This window comes from Hydra vulgaris, chromosome 11, assembly GCF_038396675.1.
Source record: "Hydra vulgaris chromosome 11, alternate assembly HydraT2T_AEP".
In the NCBI taxonomy this organism is placed as follows: Eukaryota; Metazoa; Cnidaria; class Hydrozoa; order Anthoathecata; family Hydridae; genus Hydra; species Hydra vulgaris.
In genome coordinates, this window is record NC_088930.1 from 53,992,825 (window position 1) to 54,007,807 (window position 14,983).

Genomic DNA, 14,983 nt, shown 5'->3' on the forward strand with positions numbered 1-14,983 from the left:
TACAAAAAAAAAAAATTCCGGTCCTGCATTTTAAATTTTACTTTTTGTCAACAAGACTTTCTGACAACCAGTTTGGAGTTGTATATATATATGTGTGTGTGTGTGTATATATATATATATATATATATATATATATATATATATATATATATATATATATATATATATATATGTATGTGTATGTATTTATATTTTATGGTCTTGTATTACTTTCTTATATATGTATTTTTTGTAGTCTAGTTTTATTTATGTTTATATGTACATTTTTGTGTCTTTGAAACAACCGAATAACAAAACAACAAATAACAAAAATAAAAATCTTTTTTTGTGTTTAACAATTTTTTTGGTCCAAGTTTAAACATTTTCTGTGAAGGAAGTAATGCTATATCTAAAAACCATTAATATATGCAAAACATATTTCATGGAAAGGTATACATTCATTAATAATGTTTTTAACTGGTGTAAATTTCTTGTAAAAAACTTTTTCAAGATTTTTATAATTTTATGTTATTAGGAGTTATATAAAAATATTTGTGTTTAATATAGGTAAAAAGATCTTCTTGACTCTACTAATAGATTTTGCTTTGTAATAGTGGTTATCCAACTCTTTCTGATATCTCCTAATAAGTGTACAGCCCTAAAACTTAGTTTTATGATTCCGGGCCAGCTGGTAGTATGGTTTATCAAACTCTATGGTAGCTCTCAGAAAACCTGATTGCATCAACAGCTGTAAAGTATCAGAGTATTACCAGTACCATGTTGCACATGAATGTTAGTGCTTTTGTTGTGCATTGTCAAGGCTATATAAGAAGCCCTATGTTACAAATTAGAGTTAATTAACAGGACTAAGAAAATTGCATAGCTTATTGCTTAGGAGCCTGTGCTCTATCTATGAATGAGTTCTCTTTAAACTTAAAACATGCCAAAAGTAACCAAAAATATTAAACATAAAAAACCATCTCCACCAACTAACTGTTTTAATATATTTTTTACTAATATTCGTGGTCTGCAAAGCAATCTTTCATACGTTGAATCTTACCTCTTGCAAAATTCACCAGACTTGCTTGCTCTTAGTGAGACTAATTTAAATTCTGCTATTCCTTCTTCTGATCACAGTGTTGGTGGGTATTATCCTTTGATTTGCAAAGAATCTAATAGTCTCAAATTTGCCATGAAATCAGGTTCTGATCATTAACCTTCTTCTGATCTTAAGTTACAAGTTTAACCAGCAAGACTGAGTTAACTGCATAGCTCATTGCTTGGGGTGACATGCTCTATTTATGATAAATTCATGTCCTCTTTAACTTTCCTCATGACCAGAGTACCCAATATAATTGATTATAAAAACCACCACTTAGCCATTTCAATAAACCCTTTACAAATGATTGTGATCTTCGAAGTAACTTTCCATCATTTGATACTTACCTATGGCATAATTCACTAAATGTAGAGTATTATATTTTGATTTGCAAAAACTCCAATAGTCACACGGTTGGCTTGGACATACATTTATGCATCAACTCACCTACTTGTTGAGAAATCAGGTTTGAATCCTCTGACCATTCTTTTATATGTTTCTGTTCAGCACCTCTTCACTCTTTACACATCTTTCTCTTTGTTCTTTATTGTTCTCCTTTGACATTATAAATGGCAACCCTCTCACTGAGTCCTTTGCTTAGCATCTTCTTGGGTCATCATTCGTTATTGACCTCCATTATGAAAACCATATAAACAATAGATTGCAAAGTTAGCATCTGCTTCTTTTTATTGTGCTCACCATTTTCATAGAGCTAAAGGTATCATTACTCCTGATACCTTTCTCTAGCTCTACAAATCTCTTATTTAAACCTATATGAAATACTGTTGTTGAGCTGGTTATTCTAATGATACTCTTTCTCTTCTAGACAAGGTTCAAAAACTTGTGATCAATTGGAGCTAAAATTTTACTGGAACCAAACCAAAAATTATTACTGGCACTGGAACTGAAAATAAACCCAAACCAGAACAAAAACCAAGAATGAAACCAAAAATCAATAATATATAATTTTTTAAAGTTAATTCTAATTTAAACAAAACATCAAGTTAATAAAAATAACTAATAACAGAATTTAAAAACTGGAAGATTTTCTCAACAAAAAAGAAGTTTTTATAAATTTTCTAGAAAGATTCTGTTTCTTTTGTTAGAACGAATATCTCCAGCTGTAGAAAACAGTTCTTCAACATCTGTGGATGTTGGGGGTGGTGTAAGGTACTTTTTTTCCACCTTAGTCAATGTGCACTTGCTTTTGGTATTTGCATTTTTTAAATAGATTTAATAAAACTCAAGGCATAAAGAAGCCATTGGACAATCCAAAAAACCATTTAACACTTCTTGCATCCTTTTGGAAGATACACATTCATTTATTTCTGTTTGAGCTTTTAAATTGCCCAATAATTTTTGACATGTGCAAAAATGATTTGTTTTTTTCATTATCATTAGATAGAATTGCAGAAACCAAATCATCTTCAAGATCAACCTTTATTTTTTCATTGAATCCAGTAAACACCTGTAGTATTTTTTGCTAGTTTTAAATTTTGTAATTTAGAGCAACAAGAGCATTGTGCCTTAAAAATCCAGCATTACTGATAGTAGGCCATGGTTAGGGATCAAAAACCCAGCATCTTAATATGAATATGCTAATTTAATAGTAATAGTAGTATCGTTTCACTTTCGTTTTTAATAAAGAAGTTTCTAGGCTTTTCTAAAAGCGTTTCTTTACTCCATGCGGTCTTTCAAGCAAGGTTTACAAGCCAATTAGAGCTGATAAATTTTTAGTTTCAAGTGGAATTGATTTGTTTATTGTTTAATTTTACAATAAAAATTTAAATAAATGTTTGTTTATTGTTGGTTATTCGTATTTTTCTAATTTTTATAGCCTGTTTCCTTTTTTTTAAATAAATTAAGACTGTTATTTATGGACATGTAAGTGTATTTACATAAATTTGCGTATATTACAGTATATTTTATATTTCTTTGTATCTATATGTATATTTTCTTTTAGATAAAAAAAAATAAGGTAATAAAATAATAAGGTAGTAAAATAAAAAATAGAAAAAAGTAGTAGAAAGTAAAAAAAATTATGATGGAAGTTGTCAAAAGAATGTTGTGTTATGCTTCTTTTTAAGGTATCTGAATATATATTTAGATTTTTAAATTTGTTCTTAAATGGTTTAATTTTTTTTTATTACTTTAGATAAAAATATACTAACTGATATTGCCAAAAAAATATGAATATTAATAAATCCTAAGTTAAATTGTTAGAGGTTTTTATTTTGAGTAATATTTGTAACAAATTGTTTTAATTTTTGTTTATTAATTTTTGACCTCAATGGTAAAAATGTGGTTAAGCTAATGAATTAAATTCTAGAAGTTTATATATTATATATATTCTAAAGTAATTGCATTTGATTTTTTTTTTTAAATACATTGCTTAACATAAGGCATTTTGGTTTTTTTTCTTTTTCTTTTTCTTTTAAATAGTTAAATAAAATTGTTTTATAGATGAGAAACCAAGTAAGATTCAACATTGTGTTTTTGTTTTTATTACCAAATAATATCTTTGTTATTAGGGTTGCAGGTTTTTGTTGATTTTTCTTTTTGTAGATATGTGTACCACTTTGTAGATATGTTTACCAATTTTTGCTATTTTTATATAATTTCTTTTCTCTTTTTTTTTTGGATGGTCAATATTCAGCTTAAATAAGTTATTAGAAGAAATACTATCAACTTAAAAATAATTGATAATAAAAAATATAATTGAAATGATTAGAACTAGTCAAGCTGAAAATAATCGTCATCAGAATATAAGAAATGCTGCTTGGTAAGAAGAAATTAATTTATACCTAAATTAGTACATCATGGTTAGACGAGTTAAAAGTAATTATCACATAAATAAAAGAGATAGATAGAAATGAGATTAATCATTCTCAAAATGTATGAAATGCTGCTAGAAAATCAGAATATATTGTATAACAAGAAGTGATACTATTCTAGATTATAATTATTTAGGAGAAATGAGCCAGATCTGTCAGCTTTCTGTGCTTAAAAATTTCTTGATTAAACACTTTTTTTATGTTGCCATAATACAAAGGTAGCTTTGCTTCCATTTTCACTATTTCTGCAAGATTTACAAGAAGTTATATCATAATTCTAATATCAATTTTGCAATTCTAATTTTGCTGCTTCAGTTAAATTTATTAAAATATCAATTATTTTTATTTTTAGAACTTACATATGAAGACTGCAAACGCTATCGCGTTGACAAGCCTTGTCCTTTGATCCAAAGGTCTTTTTAAAGATGGGTGCAGTATGGGGGGTCAGACCACCCGTCATTTTAATAAAATTGCTTTAATTTTTATTTATTAGTTTTTGACCTTTTTGTAAATCTTTTTGACCAGTTGTTAAATTAATGAATTAAATTTTAAAGATTTATATATCACTTTTAAAGTAATTGCATTTATATTTTTAGCTTTACATTTGCATTGATTTTATAGCTCTATTAAATAGTTTAATTAAATTGTTTTATAGATAAGAAACAAAATAAAATTTAAAATTTTGTTTTTCTTTTTTATTAGCAGTAAGCAACCTGTAATACGGGTTAGTAATAAATAAATAAAAATTTAATTTTATTTAAAAGAGTATATCTATGACCCACTTGCAGCAGTAAACTTTAGAATGCAGCAATATGGCAATGATCTTTGCTTACGTGATTTAATGTTTCATTTGCAAACTTTAGCAAGTGAAGAAAACCCTTTTGCTCTTGCATTTAAAAACATGGCTGAAGTAGAAGATGAAGAAATTCTTCAAGCAGCTATAGAGGATCATTTAGTCTTAGTTGTAAAAATGTCTTTACTTGAAGGGCAAGATAGACGTCGCTATAACCTCCCTTCGCATAATGAAGTTGCAGTTGTATTTATTGGTGAAGATGGTGCACCACCTGCTTCCAGGGAAAATTTATATCCAGGTCAGACTGCAAATGATAGACCTGACTTAATTACTCGAGTATTCAAACTCAAATTAAGTAATCTCCTAAATGATATTTTTAAACATGGTGTATTAGGGAAAGTTGTAACCCATGTTCAGGTTATCAAATTTCAAAAGCGTGGTTTGCTACATGTTCATATTTTACTTCATTTTGCAAATGATGATAAGCTTGAGACAGCACAGGATATCAATAATTTAATATCTGCTGAAATTCCAGATCCGATTGTAAATCCTTAACTTTATGACATTAATAAAACTTGCATAGTTCATGGTCTTGCATGATTCATGGCTTACCTTCCCATGGTGTCCATCGTTAAAAATGAATACAGGTAGTTTCTCTAAATGCTTTTAATCATTCACTAAAAGCCAATATAGCATTTGATATTACTATAGTACCATTGTTTATATCTCATTCATTTTTTTTTTATCCTTAGTGTTATTGATATTTTTGCTGCTTGAATGAGATTAATTAAACGAGATGGCTTTTCATTAAAGGTAAAGATATTGGTTTCAAAAATGAACACCATAGCCAAAGTGCTCACAAAATTAAGTAGTTTTTAAAAATCTTTCCATTTTGTCCTTTTTAATTTTAATTTTTTTTTTTTTTTACTTTTTACTAATTTTTCTAAAACTTCCTACTAATATGGAATTATATAGTTTTTTTAATGTTTAATCGTCGTCCCTATCGATAATAAATATTTTAAATGCGGTAGTGGTGTAGTGGTAGAGCGCTCGCTCCATAAGCGAGAGGTTCCGAGTTCGATTCCCACCACGTCCCTGGTAGTCCGCGCTCAACTTGTTTCTCCGCGCAGCGGTCTTGTTTGTCAAAGGTTTGTGTTTCGGAGTTATAGAGTTGAGAGAGGGTTATAACCACAAGTAGCCTCCTCATCTGTAGTGGCCTTCTTGGCCTTAAGGAGGTGAATTACAAAAAAAAAAAAAAAAAAAAAATATTTTAATATGGTTTTTCTTTACAATAGGCTATGTTTGGCTCCTCGGTCCTGGATATGGCGGCTATTATAACTGATTTGGAAAAGTGCCTTCAACGTTAATTGTTTTTTAAGAAAAATATGTTTTATATAGGTTTTTTTTTAATATTTTTGTTACACATTTAATTATTTATCATGTAAATTAATTTGTTTTAAAAAAAAAAGTGAACACAATTTTAAATATATAATTTTTATAACTGCTTTATATGGTTTTAACATCTCTTTTATAGCCTTTTCAGCTTATTAGGTATTTTCAGCATTAGGTCGGGTGAATAAAAAAAAGCAATTGCTTTTATTCAACGCTTTTAGACTAATTGCTCACCTTTATGTGAATATATTTATCGATTTTGCTTAAACTTGTATTGCTTCAAAAATTTGAGTAAAAGCAATTGCTTTTTTTATCAACCTGACTTATACAAAAATTAAAACGTTTTAAATAAAACTAATAATTTTAACGCAAAGTTAAGACAAACGACAAGGCAAAATATATTCCAGACATTTTTCGCTAAATATTTTCTGCATTAGTATAAATTTGGATTGGATGAATGCTGAAATAAATATATGTTGATATACGTTAACTATAAAGAAAATCGACATATTTGTTTACCGTATTTTTTTTTTTTTTAATTACTTTAATTTCTGCTGGATTGTTAAAAAAAAAAATAGTTTGAGTAATAAGCTTTAATATTTTAGTAGCAGTATACATGGATTAGCCTTATCCGGAAATGCGGATATATTTTTTAATTTGTTTTTTTGGATATCCAAAACAATTTCTTTTCATACAAGTTTACAAGTTATATATCAATAAGTTATATTAAAATACAAGTTAAGGTATAATTTTTGTGAATATTTCTTTTTTAAGCATCACTTATCACTCTTAGCAAAATAAAGAAAAGTTTAAAAAAAAATTAGAAACTCCTAAGCTAAAAGCAAAATTAAAAGGAAGGAAAGGGAAATATATTCTGGATATTTTACCTAAACAATTTTTCGCAATTTTAAAATAAGACTTAGATGATCTATGCATATAATTCAAGTCATATTTTAACAAAACGATTTTGTTGTGATTTGCGCATTTAATGTTCAAATGTTGTAAAATAAATGGTTAACTGTATCTATAATGAAGCTAGCAGTTTTGTTTAACTAAGAAGCCAAGAAAAATAAAAGTAAGCAGAACTAAAAAAGTATTTAAAAATTTATATTTCATTAGAGAAAACAAATAAAATTAAATTGTTATTAATTTATTTACTAAAAACCTGTATTACGGGTTGCCTACTTTTAGTTATTGATAATAAGCAATGGTTAGAGGTCAAGAACCATAATTTCAAACATTGACTTGGAAAATTTTTGACCTTTTTCAGAATCTATTTCAGAGTCAATTTTTAAAGAAGCTTAAACCCAGTTGTTAGATTTTAACATGTTATTTCTTTGTTTGTATATTAAAGATTAGAACTGACTTTCTCTTGCTTGAATTTAATTAACCTTCTTGATTGGCATTTGAATTATCTAAACTTTCTGGCGTAAGTTTGATGTTAGGATGATGATTAAGTTGTAACTTTAGTCCATATAACCCTTATTTTTAGGGTCATCTGATTTTAATGAAACTTTGAATTATTTATTGAAACATTGCATATTTTGCACCAAACCATTCTTGGATTGTTTGCTGCAATTATGAAATATTTCCATGCTAAACTTGTTTTCCTTTTTGAATTTATTTTAGAATAAAATATAAGGCAGTTTTTAATGTTGCAGGTTTGAGATTACATTTATTTATATCATTAAGATATATAACAAATACTACACAAAAATATTCTTTAAATAATCATTATCCATTTGCTCATAGGACAAATATTAACAATAACAACACTACAATTTCCTTGGACATTGGTTTTGCACAGGGAAATTCTCACATAAACCCAATTAAAAACTGTTGCTAAGAAGAGTTGATTGAAGAGAAACAACAGATAATTTAATACTTTATAGATTAAAATAGTCCATTTGTTCGCACAACTAAAAAAATTATTTTTATAAATAACCTTCTAGTTAATGCAGTTTTTGTTATACTTTATTTACATTTTTTTTTATTTCATCTATTTTTATTAGTTATTAACTAACTTTTACACAAATTATTTATAAAATGCTAAAACATTTTTGAATTATTTACTTCAACTTAACTTCAGCTTATTTTAGTAAAATTTCCTAACAAAATTCTGAGAAAACGAGGAAAATAATTTCTTGAAAGAAGAGGAAAAGAAGACAAATGTTTTTTTTCGTTGTTTTTCTAAAAGAAAGAGCAAAAAACAATTTAATTAGTTTTACCAAAGTTAGTTTTACCAAAGTTAGTTTTACCAAAGTTAGTTTTACCAAAGTTAGTTTTACCAAAGTTAGTTTCACCTAAGTTAGTTTCACCTAAGTTAGTTTCACCAAAGTGTTTCAAAATTTTTTTAACCAGAGAGCCTAAAGAAAAGATAAGGTAACCTTGGTAACTTCTACTTACAGTAACCGAGTAATTTTAAGCTCTAAAGAGTATTCTCATAAACAAATCTCTTTAATTAATTTTTAAAATCTTATCACATTCTAAAAGTATGTGAGATAAGTGAGATAAGTACATAAGTGAGATAAGCAAGATAATACCTATGTGAGAAGAGTTTTTAATTACTAATTCTGTGACTAAAAATGGACAATTCTAAAACCTTCAGGTAAAAAAAAAATTGATGCGAAGAGTGTAAAGCTTAAGCAGTTTAATGGCAAAAAAAAATTTTTTTTTTTTTTGTTGCTACTAAACTGCTTAAGATTTATTGAAAAAAAGCTTAATTTTAAATGTGAAAAATTTAATAATCAAGGAGATATATTCAGTGAAAAAACTTTTTTTAAATGTAAAGGATTTAATGCATTCATACTATTGTATTATTGTGGAAACACAACTATACAAAAATTTAATATTATTTAATTATGCATTTTTTTTATTACTATTTTTTTTTTTTTCAATTATTACTATTTTATCATTTTTTTAAATTTTGGTCTTATAATTAAATAATTTTTTATCAAATACTATTAAACAAATATTCTGTTTTTTGTATAATGGAGAATACTTTATGCAACCAACAAGAGAAGCAATAAAATCTGTAACATATAGGCATGTGTTACAGGTTACTGTAGCACATAGACATGTGCAGTGAAAAAAAAAATTATGGATGTGCAATATTTGAAAAAAACAACTTAAAATTCAATAAATAGTTTAAACAACAATTTTTATATGTAAAGGATTTAGTGCAATCATATTATTGTATTAGTGTGGAAACACAACTATACACAATAAAAAAGAATTTTTTTAAATGTAAAAAAAAAAATTAACTATAACAAAAAAATATACTTAGTTTATATTAAAATTTACTAGTTTACTGGTTTGGTTTTAAAAACAAGTTTACCTGAAAAAATCTTTCAGAATCTTTTGATGTACTAAAAGACTGCTCCGATTTAAATTTCAACCTTAAAAAAAATCAACAATTTAAAAAAAATTTGTCAATATAGATTTTAAAAAACAAATAAACTCTTTACACAAAAAAGCCACCAAGACATAGATTTATTGGATATGTAAAATGGTAGACTCTAGTTCAAGAATAGCTGTGCGCAAAAAGTTAAAAAAACTATTAATATGCTTCATCATGGAAACATTTACCTAATAAAACTTAATTTGGAAGAGAAATAATGATAAGACTTTCATAAAAGAAATCAAAAAATGTGGTTTTTTGAATGAAAAAACTCCAGCAATGATATTAACATAGCTAGAGTAATGTGCATAATAAACTTTAGATGGTTGGAGCATACTGAACTTAAGATAGTTGGCGTAATGTGCATAATGAGTTAGTGTCTCAGTAATAGCAGATAAAAAAAACAACATTTTATTTGAAACAATACTTCTGGACAATTGTATATTAGTGAATACTTGATACAACCAGCAAGAAGCAGTAGAAGCAATAGCAAGCAAGAGAAGAAATAGAACTTGTAACACATAGACATGTGCCATAAAAAAAAAAACTTATGGATGTGCTACTCATGAGCTAAATCTCTTAGCAATAAACATTAAAGATGTATGAAGAAGATTAAAAATGTATAAACAAAAAAAGATTTTACACAAATGATAAAATTTTATTTTTATTTTTTAAAACTTCTTCGCTTCCAACAAGGCTGCAAGCAGCCACTAATTAATGTTGGAAGTTACTGAAAGAGAAAAGATGAAGATTGTAGAGCAAGATAACGATTGACAGACGACTTCAAGGATTGCAAATTATATCAATCAGGAAAACAAGATGAAGGAAGCGAATTCCAAAGAAATATATATAAAACAATCATTAAGCTGGAGTTACAAAAGAAGCAAAGATCCAAAATTGAACAAAGGAAGCAAAGATACAAAATTGAACAAAGGAAGCAAAGATACAAAATTAAACAAAGGAGGCAAAGATACAAAGTTGAACAACGGAAGCAAAGCTGAACAAATAAAGCAAAAAAAAAAAAAAAAAAATTGAATAAAGAAAGGAAAGAAAGGAAAGAAAAAAAATTTTCTACTGAAACATGATGTGATTTACTTAAAAAGCATATCAAAAAATGGAGCATTATTTACACAATATTTTAACAAAACAGTAATTTAGATCCCAGATCCCAGAAGAACATAAAGATAAAGCAAAATGTAGCAGATTTTTTGAATTGCAAAAAAGTCAAAACAAAAATAAGTGACACTGTTAAGACTTTTAAAGAGCTAATAAACAATTCTATTCAAGGAAAAAAAAAATAGAAACTAAATCTATTCAGATTGTCAGTAATACTTATTTCATTGCAAACACACTATTTCCTTAGTACTTCAAACCAAGTTTTTTTAAAAAAAATAAAGCTGCAATGAATTTCACAGCTAAAAAGTTTTGGATATTGTTACCAATAACATTCAAATTAAATTTACCCATAGAATGGTGGAAGTTTATAAATCTTTAGATTGTTAAATGGTGATGGACATAGAAGAATTGTTAAAGGTAACAGTGCAGTGTAGTTCTAGTGTCGAAGATGAAAAAATTCATTCAAAGTTGAAAAACAAGATTGGATATTTATTCTATGTAGAAAAAACTATAGTAAATAATAATGTTTTAACAAATATTGATGAACTATAATAAAAATTTAAGTCAAAGTAATTGATCTAAACATACCAAAACTGCTTCAGCAACTTTGATTCATTTTCAAATTGTTCTTTTGAAACAGCAGAAGTCGAACCTTTGACAAGCTCAACCTTCAAGTAATAAATATATATACCTATACCTATACGTGTATATATATATATATATATATATATATATATATATATATATATATATATATATATATATATATATATATATATATATATATATATAATAATAATATAAATATATATAAATATATATATATATATTTTGTTTAAACATCTTCGCTTCCAACAAGGCTGCAAGCAGCCTCTAATTAAAGTTGGAAGTTACTGAAAGAGAAAAGATGAAGATTGTAGAGCAAGATAACGATTGACGGACGACTTTAAAGATTGCAAATTATATGAATTAGGAAAGCATGATGAAGGAAGCGAATTCCAAAGAGTTGATGTTCTTAAAAAAGTTTATTTAATTTTATCATATTTGATAAGTCAATAAAAATTTTTAAGGTGAAAAACAAGTTGTGGTAGTTGTGAAACTGAAAACCGCCAAGAAAAACATTAAGATCTTAATTTAAGACATTACATTGCTAACAACAACAAAGTGACTTGGCAACATCAAATAAATTAAAAAATGAAATAGCCAAATAATTCAGTTGCAGCATAAGGCAGTGGCAGATTCAGCATAGGGTATGGGGAGGGGGTACAAGCTTTTCTTTCCCCCTGCTCCCCCTTAGTCAGTCAACTGGCGCCCTCTAATTTTCTTATTACAAAACTCTGCATTTATTTTAAAGGAAATAGAAAACTAAACAACCATAAACCATCATTTATATAGCTGCTATATAAATTTACTTAATTTATGGCAGAAAACCCACAAGGCACTCTCTTTTCCCTACTTGACACTTGGTAGGTTGAGCCATAACACACTGAAACAATCGGTCAAAAAACACCCCCTCTTTGTGACTTTTGGTAAACAGTAATAAATTGGGCAGCGCCAAGGTATATCAGCACATAAAAAACTTGCAGTTGTTTTGAATATTTACAGTCATGTAGTCTATAAGAGTATTTACATCATTTTTGCCATTGGATTATGCAGCAGGAGTTTACAAGTAATAACATCTTTCAATAAATGGTTAATTTTATTCTCATACTGTACCTTATCTAGAATACAGACATCACCACCTTTATTTGCTTTTTGAATAGATGTCTTTATAGTTATGTAGTTTCTCTAATACTATAGACTCTACTAGTAACTTTGGGTTTGGGTTTTTTCATAATTACCTAAGAATTTTAAATAGTAGAATATAATACACTAATTCATGTACACACATACTTTATGTATAATAGTATTAACTTTTAGTTTTTTAACCTTTTATTTTTCAAAATAAAACAAAGTAGTTTCTCAAATTTTCTATTTATGATGTTAATCTTAGAAGTCTTTAGAACCTTTAACTAAAAAAACCATATAACCACATTCATAACCACTGAAGTTTTGGTTAAAAATATCTTAATACTAATGACTATTTTAATAATACTTAAAAATATTGTAAGTCAGAATCACTATTCTGAATAGAAAAAATCAATAACAATTAATGCAATGATGCATTAACTCATAAGTAAATAGTTTACTTTTAATAAAAAAACTTCACAAAGTTCACAAAGATATAATTTTAAATTCTATTACTCTGGATTGGGAAGGAACAGTAGAATTTGAAACTGTATCTTTACGTAATGAGTTTTCTACAAGAGAACTTAATGAGTTTTCTTTAAGAAAACTTGATGAGTTTTCGATAAAAAAACTTAATGAGTTTTTTATAAGAAAACTTAACAAATTTTCTATAAGAAAACTTAATGAGTTTTCTATAAGAAAACTTAATGAGTTTTTTATAAGAAAACTTAACAAATTTTCTATAAGAAAACTTAATGAGTTTTCTATAAGAAAACTTAATGTGTTTTCTATAAGAAAACTTATTAAGTTATATCTACGGCAGCAAAAAAGTATTTAACTGAAAGTATTACAAAGTAATTCCTATGGATGTTGTTATTCCATGCAATTACTACTTTTTAGCCAGGGCTGAGGTCAATGAAAAGCTAGATCAATCTGAGGTCATATTGCTTGAAAACGTATCGTGCTCCGTCCAACCTGATTTTGAAATTGAATATTTGGTGCCAACTTTACCACCTCTTGCCCAGTCAGGACAAAAGTTTCTTTTGGCTTAGTATATCACAAATGGTGGTGCAAAATGCCTATCAGCGTTGTAGCAATTGTTTACAGTATAATGAATTTTTTCATTGTTGCCAGTAATTTTAAATACACGTCTTGTCTCTTTTCGACACACTACCTTTGCTTTGGCTTTATCGCCCAAAAAACCTGTTTCATCACAATTCCAAATATGGGAGCCAAAAGTGATACCAGTCTGTTAATATTAATTGGCAACGCATTCAAAATAACGATCACTTATTTCTGGCGTACAAGAAGCGGCTCTTTTAGATGCTAAGTTATCTTAGCTTATAGATGCTAAGCATAAGGTCAAATGCTTGGTCATTTACAAAGGACATACATAATAAAGCTACAAATTAGTTATATGACATATATGACATATGATCAGTTACAGATTAAATATTCATGTATATATAAAGCTATATAAATGCATATAGCATGATTTGAGAGCACTTCTAAACAACATTAAGAGTGCCAATTTAAATCCAAAATAGTACATGTTTGCATAAACTTCATTCTTAAAACAATAATACAACATGCAAATGTTTTGTAGCAATTTTTGTAAAGTAATTTATAATATTGTAATGTAAAAACATTATAAATACATTATATAAATACTTAATTGAAACTCTTTAAATTGTGTAATACCTTATCAGAGTTCTTTAAATTAAAGTTTTCAATAATGGTGTCAAGAAACCTTGAATCAGAGGGCCTGAAAAGAAATGTTTAAACTAAAAAAAGAATATACAAATAATCAACATAACTTAAACAACCATTTCTTAATATGTAAATATCTTTTAACTTTGTAATAAAAATCTGACAGTTTTAAAAATGGTTTCAATCCTTGTTTGCAATATGAACTCTGTGTGCAACAGAATGTTAAAAAAATACGCAATTTTGAACTTTTTAGAACAAGAAAATAAAATTTTAGTCAAATGTGTCAATTATTTTATCAATTAAAAAACATGACTTTTTATAGTAGTCAGAAAAAGAAAAAAAGTAAGAGTTATTTACTAACAAAAACAATACTTATTTAAGGTTTGCAAAAATAGCTCATTTATATTTTGGTTAATTAATATATAAATATATTTGTCAATAAGACAAAACTAAAATTTGTCTTAACATTAATATAACATTAATTTTAAGACAAATTTTTGTTTAAGTTAACATTAATATAATATTAAGTTATATTATAATTACTTTATATTATTGTATAATTACTTTATATTACCTTTCAACTAACTTTGTACTTCTTTTGGTCATTTCCAGTGGCATTCTCAGTAAAAATAAACATTTGTTTCATCCTTACATTCTTAACAACTCATTTATTTACATTACATCTTCCCTAAAAATATAAAAATATATATTATATACATATATATATATATATATATATATATATATATATATATATATATATATATATATATATATATATATATATATATATATATATATATATATATATATATATATATATATATATATATATATGTATTATATATATATATATATATATATATATATATATATATATATATATATATATATATATATATATATATATATATATATATATATATATATAT

General features: G+C 26.5%; 1 protein-coding gene across 2 annotated transcripts in view; it reads right to left on the minus strand.

The window, feature by feature from the left end:
- The window catches only part of LOC100213132 (serine/threonine-protein kinase Nek10), a 94,444-nt gene extending 79,704 nt beyond the window's left edge, over positions 1 to 14,740 (minus strand). For both annotated transcript variants that reach the window (XM_065809213.1, XM_065809212.1), the window contains exons 1-4: positions 14,626 to 14,740; positions 14,043 to 14,106; positions 11,202 to 11,281; positions 9,435 to 9,495 (exon numbers count right to left, since the gene is read on the minus strand). In XM_065809213.1, the coding sequence (XP_065665285.1) occupies positions 9,435 to 9,495; positions 11,202 to 11,281; positions 14,043 to 14,106; positions 14,626 to 14,669 (249 nt within the window). In that variant the 5' untranslated portion in view covers positions 14,670 to 14,740. The remainder of the gene's footprint in view (positions 1 to 9,434; positions 9,496 to 11,201; positions 11,282 to 14,042; positions 14,107 to 14,625) is intronic.
- Positions 14,741 to 14,983: the final 243 nt, after the last annotated feature.